Source organism: Varanus komodoensis, unplaced genomic scaffold, assembly GCF_004798865.1.
Source record: "Varanus komodoensis strain SLA01 unplaced genomic scaffold, ASM479886v1 scaffold3, whole genome shotgun sequence".
NCBI classification, from domain to species: Eukaryota; Metazoa; Chordata; class Lepidosauria; order Squamata; family Varanidae; genus Varanus; species Varanus komodoensis.
This window is the reverse complement of record NW_025335761.1, coordinates 31913519-31919518: the sequence shown is the minus strand read 5'-3', so window position 1 is coordinate 31919518 and position 6000 is coordinate 31913519. Positions and strand designations below refer to the sequence as shown.

Genomic DNA, 6000 nt, shown 5'->3' with positions numbered 1-6000 from the left:
AGAAAACACAAGAATTCACCATTGTCTAAAAGCTATACATCATAGAGAAAAAACAAAATCTCTCTTATGGAAAGAAGGGATTGTATGTTCATTATAGTTGGGATGATTGGCTGATGGGATAACATGTTCCATACATATTAATGTGTGATGGACAATACAGTCAAAAACTGCTTCCCATTGTATGCTACATATTGAATATAGAAAGGGCAGGAAGATCCTTGCCTATTGAAGAACTGATAGTGTGGAGGAGCACTTCATTTTCAACACTTGGTTTTATTTATTATTTCTGTTGAAGACACAGCCATCTTATTGGTACTTCATAAGAAGCTCTTTCCAAGAAGTTGTCATCATAGGGAATATGCCATGTGTTACCAGTAGTCTGCACAATTGTGTCGTACTCCAAGACAGGCTGTTAAAGAAAGAACGAACAGTATTTTTATACAGTGTTACAAAAATAGAAATATTGCATATCTCCTAGCTTATGTTTCCTCACTTTTCCAATATGAAACAACGACAGCATGAATACGCAAAGCAATTACTAAAGGGATAAAATTCCAGAGCAATTACTTAAGAAAAAAGCTATCAGTAAGTATTAAACTTATTCCAGACTGTTAACTCAGTCCTTTGAGGTCAATATCTGGTTCTTCATTCCTTCATTAAGATTTACTACTGCTGGAACTAAATACATATTGAACTGAATAAATGCTATACAGAATGACATAGAAACACAGAAATTGAGCAAGTCAGAAGTGGCCTCCTGGGCTATCTAGTCTGACCCCTGGCTCCAGCCAGCTCTGCTCATGACAAAATGAGCTTGAATATAACCTGTAATACCTCAAACTTTATAATTTTTTCTGGTCTGTAGCGAGAAAGCACCATCTGATGTCCACGCTGCCATTTAAAGAACAAGCGTTGAGTATGACTATCAGAGAGACAAGCTTTGTGATCACGTAACAGATCTCCAGTGACAAATCTACAGTGATTGCCCGAGTGAAGAGTCGCATAGAGCAGGAAGGGATCATCTTCAGATCTTGAACCATGAAAAAGCAAAGACAAATATCAGGGTTATAGAAATTACTCAGGCATTAATTTAAAGTTTATTCATTCCAGTTATGAAGCTAGTAAGGTCAGCTGATCTTTTTCTATCTATTTCTATAACATCCACATTTTAGGGAACCCCAATTTCTTTCTTTTTTCTTTTTTGGTATTAGAAAAGTACTTGTCTTCCAATATAATCTCATGGTATAGTAACAAAAGACAATGTACTATTTAGCTTAATTGAAATGTAGCAAATCTATCCACATCAGATATTTAAATGTTGACAATTCAAACAAGAAACAATGCCTGAGTTTGCATAACATTTATTATTATTAACATTTATTCATTTATATCCCACATTTCTCCCTTTATGGAACTCAAGGTGGCTACATATGGTTCCCAGGTGGCCTCTCCGCCAAGCTTAGACCAGCCCCAGACTTGCTTAGCTTCAACATGGTAGATGCCTTATGTACGTTCAGACCATAATCTAGGACATGGACATGATGACCCATCCTGTGTAACCTAACAACCGCAGTGGGTTGTTAGGTCATGCAAACATGGACTGCTTCCCACAGGTTGGCTTATTTTTACATAAGAAGTCACCCTAACCACCCATGGCTAGTTCTAGGGGTTAGAGAGCCCAGACAATAGATCACATCATTGGTATAGGAAAACAGTGAGTGAGCCATCTCACAAGAGTAGCAAAAAACCTTGTTGTTCTTGCCAAAGCATCGCCAGTGACAGCCACTCCAGCCACTTGATGAAGTGCCCAAATGTCTCTTTAGAGAAGCCATCCCTGGCTTGGTTTCCTCACTGCTGATTGTGACCTGTTTTGTGGTTACCATGGCTTGTTCTCCCTTCCCCATTCTGCTGAAGATTGCTTTTTGTGATCTCTGAATTGACAGTCAGTGATAGCTTCTTTAAAGGGCCCAAAGTTACTGGTTGGCCTCTCCCCCCTTTTCATTTTGTGATTTTGTACAATTATTTTCATTCTTTTTTTTTCTTTTTGTCAGATCTGCAAGTGCACAACCCCAACTCTTCCAGCCTTGACTTGTCAATGATCTGGAAGTTATCTCCTATCACAATACAGGAGGCAGCATTCATGGACATGGACAAAGCAAGGCTAAACACAGATCAATTGTTGCTTTGTTGTCAAATGGCAAGCTGTCAAAATGGTCTGGATACTTCAGCTGATACAGAACAGAGCTGCCAGGCTGCTGGGGACCGGCCATTATTCTCATATAACGCTGGTCCTCTACCAGCTACACTGGCTTCCAGTTGAAGTCCAGGTCCAATTCAAGGTGCTGGTTTTAACCTATAAAGCCCTGAATGGCTTGGAACCAGGATACCTGAAGGAGCACCTCTTCCCATACATGCCCTCATGCCCCTTAAGATCTGCCGGAGAGGATCCGCTCCAGGAACCCTCTTTAATGGAGATAAGAAGAACATCTACCTGGAGCCTTCTCTGCGATGGCGCCCAGATTATGGAACTCACTCCCTGGAGAGGTGCACCTGGCACCGAGTTTATATTCTTTTTGGCGCCAGGTTAAAACATTTTTATTTAATTGCTATTTTAAAAACTAATATTTTATTGTTGAACAGTCACTCTTTTGGTTTTGGTTTTTTTGTCTTTATGTAATCTTTTACTGAATTTGTTATTTATAAAGATCATTTTATTGTTTTTAACTGTATGTATTGTGAGCCATCACGAGATGCCAAGGCATATGGTGACAGCATACAAAAGTTTTAAGTAAGTAAGCAAGCAAGCAAGCAAGCAAGCATGTAAGTGAAGCTGTTGGAGAGCTTTTCTGTGGAAGGAGGTGGTGTGCAGATCACTCTCTTCCCAATGAGATCCTTTAGGTGATGATGGTATGGACCTGACTGTTCTCAGTGTTCTCCAACTTCAACCCCTTCCCAAGACTCTGAATGCTTGGGGAAGTGGAAAAGTACAAGCCACCCCATTTATGGGAGCACAGAATTTTGATAGCTGTCAAAACTCAGGCTTATGTTTAAAACAGATACTTTGACAGGGCCAGCCAACAGGTGGGGGTTGACATGGACCTATGCAGATTTCTGAGAAAATCAAGCAAACACTTTAAAAAATCAAACAAGACTATTTGCACAAATCTCAGGTGCAAAAGGGAAAGAAAAGGTGGTGAATCAGTGATAGCTATTCAGATGTGTTACTGAAGCACTCTGAAGGGACTATCAGATTCTGAAGATCACAAAAGGTGATCTCCTCTGCCCTGATACACACCCACACAAGCCATGGTGACCACAATAGGAAGAAAACATGGATCTTCCCATGAATCCCCTGCAATACCTACAGAATGAGTCTCATCCTCTGGTGTTCCATGAGTTGTTCCAGAAAAACTCACATTTTATAGCTTATTTACAGCTTACTGTGTTCCGTGAACATGAATGCTTAACATCTGTTGCAGCTTTCAAAGACCTAGGTCCTAGCAGCCAATATTTAAGCCTAGTTCTGTGAAAATGCAGACTCAATATGTTTCAAACTTTGAGTGCCAAACCTTAAGGCACCGAAAATTTAAGGCACCTAAGAACTAGCTTTAAAAATTCAAGTGTTCACCAGGACTGTGTCCCTCAATTTCATTGTTTTATTTCCACTACGTTGCAGTAGAAGCACATTCAATTGCATTAAACTGGCAGACCATAATTCATAGCTGCAAAAATAACAGTGTTATTTATCAATGATAACTGAAATAGGTAAAGCTATGAGAAATGTTATTTAAGTATGCCATGATATTCCAGTTGTTCTTTTATCTGCTTCTCTTTGTTCTGACAGGAATTTGTGCATGATAAAAAATGTGATTTTTCCTAACATCAATTCTGCCAGTGCTTGATCATAAATAAAAGTGAAGTTCTAGAACAAGTGAACTTCTAGAACAAGTTCTAGAACAAGAATGCCAAATGAAGATATACTGTCTTCATTTGGCATTCAATAGTTATTGCACATGGATGTGAGGAGGAAAAAGTCTGATGTGGAAATTAAATGGGTAACAAGAGGTAGTTAATCTTTCAGCCGAATGCCTGCAAAGCTCTCGTCAACTTCATTTCTGTATTACAGACAGCTCATCTAACAGTTCTGGGCAGTGCTGCTGACACCAGTTTGCTTTCTTGGATAAGAAAGCCATGCATCAAATAATTCTGCTTTGTGTTGGTAAATACCTCATCATTTGCTCAGGCCTAATGGCTGGTTGGTACACTTACTGTGTTCGAATATGATTTTGAATACAAAACAGCCAATTACTTGTTAAATATACATAAAACAAGGCTATAATACTGCACAACAAGGAAAGAACTGTATTCATTTTGCATTACCGTAGTGAAATGACTGAAAAGTGTAACAGAAAAGTTCAAAAGTAAGGAAGAGATAATGAGAGATCAGCAGTGGGGAACCTCAAGCCTGTGAGCATGGATTTCCAAGATGACCACTGTCATCCTCATTCTTCTTCCCACTGTTCATTGTTTTATGGTTTCATGGCTTTAGGATTTTTCCCGCATTCCAAAAGGTTAGAATGTTGTAGTTTGTGTCTATAAACACTTCATAATGGTATCTGGTATTTTCAGATGTATTTCTTTAGCTCTGCCCAACTCTGAGAATTCTTTCAAACTGAAATTCAGCTCTGGGCCTAAAGAAAAGATTCATTCATCATCCCTCCAGTAGATAAAGAATGTACAACTTTGTATACTTAAAATTACATCAAGTGATATAATGGCTACTTATCAAAGTGTCTTCAGCTACAATCTGTTCCTAGTGTCTCTGAATAAGCCCATTAAAGAAAAATACATACATGTCCTCAGTAAAGAAGAAGTCCGCTATCTTCTGTATAGCAGCCATATTATTTCTTTTCCATTGCTGAGTTCCGTTCAGCATATGTTTACGCCCCAGCACAAGTATCCTTGGCTTTTGCTGTGCTAAGTAGGTAACAACATCCCGTAGCTATGAGAAGCAATGAGAGAAGAATAAAATTTCAAAGCTTAGAAACATAGAAAACAGAGCGAGTCAGAAGGGGCCTCCCGGGCCATCTAGTCTGACCTCCGGCACCAGCCGGCTCCACTCACGACATGCCCACCATGTGGATGTCCAGCCTATCCTTGAACATCTGCACCGATGGGGCCTCTACTACCTCCCGGGGAAGCCCATTCCACACCCTCCGGGTCCTGACTGTCAGGAAGTGCTTCCTGGCATCCAAATGGAACCTTGGCTCCCTGAGCTTTGCTCCGTTGGAGCACGTTCTGCCTTCCTCTGCAGGGGAGAACAGGTCTCTACCCATCTCCATGTGACATCCCCTCACATACCTGTATGTCGCCAACAGCTTAGAACACTGAACACAGAAGCAAGTTTCTAATACCCTTTCTGATATTATCATTCTAATTTAATTCTAAAGAACATCCTGCAACATCTGTGAAGGACATACTTGAACCATGAAAACACTGCAAGCTTCTGCTGAAGGTAAAGATAATTTAACAAACATCAGAAGCTTGGCTGCAAAATAAGAAAACCTATGTGGGAACCTAGATACTTCTTTTTCTCTCTTAAACTACGGTTTACCCTCCACCACTCCCATAGTTTTAACTTCCCCTTTCCAATTCATTCCTATTATGATTTATCCTCAACCTCTTGGGAATAGGGAAGTAGACTGCATTGAAGTTGTAGCCTGATTAGGATTTGGAGTGTAAGAAGCTGAATTGCTGCAACAATGGGCACAAAGCCTAGGTCAGCTCAGGATCTCTTTCTGCCATGGTCAAAATGAAGTTGTCCTTGCATGAAGTGAGAGTAAACCCCAGAGCCCCCCTGAGACAGCACACAGCAATTGTGCACTGTTTCTCTAACGGGTTGCTTGAACTGTGTTCCTTCAGTCAGCAGTCTAGTCTACCAATAATTATTTGTCACAGCATTTTTATTCTGCTTTTCCTCCATGGTGTCCAAGACCATGT

The 6000-nt window shown here is 40.1% G+C and overlaps 1 protein-coding gene across 4 annotated transcripts in view; it reads right to left on the bottom strand.

The window, feature by feature from the left end:
- Positions 1–253: 253 nt before the first annotated feature.
- The window catches only part of LOC123026460 (protein only RNase P catalytic subunit), a 70114-nt gene continuing 64367 nt past the window's right edge, over positions 254–6000 (bottom strand). For all 4 annotated transcript variants that reach the window (XM_044436152.1, XM_044436151.1, XM_044436154.1 and 1 more), the window contains 3 exons: positions 4854–5002; positions 835–1030; positions 254–409 (listed from right to left, as the gene is read on the bottom strand). In XM_044436152.1, the coding sequence (XP_044292087.1) occupies positions 281–409; positions 835–1030; positions 4854–5002 (474 nt within the window). In that variant the 3' untranslated portion in view covers positions 254–280. The remainder of the gene's footprint in view (positions 410–834; positions 1031–4853; positions 5003–6000) is intronic.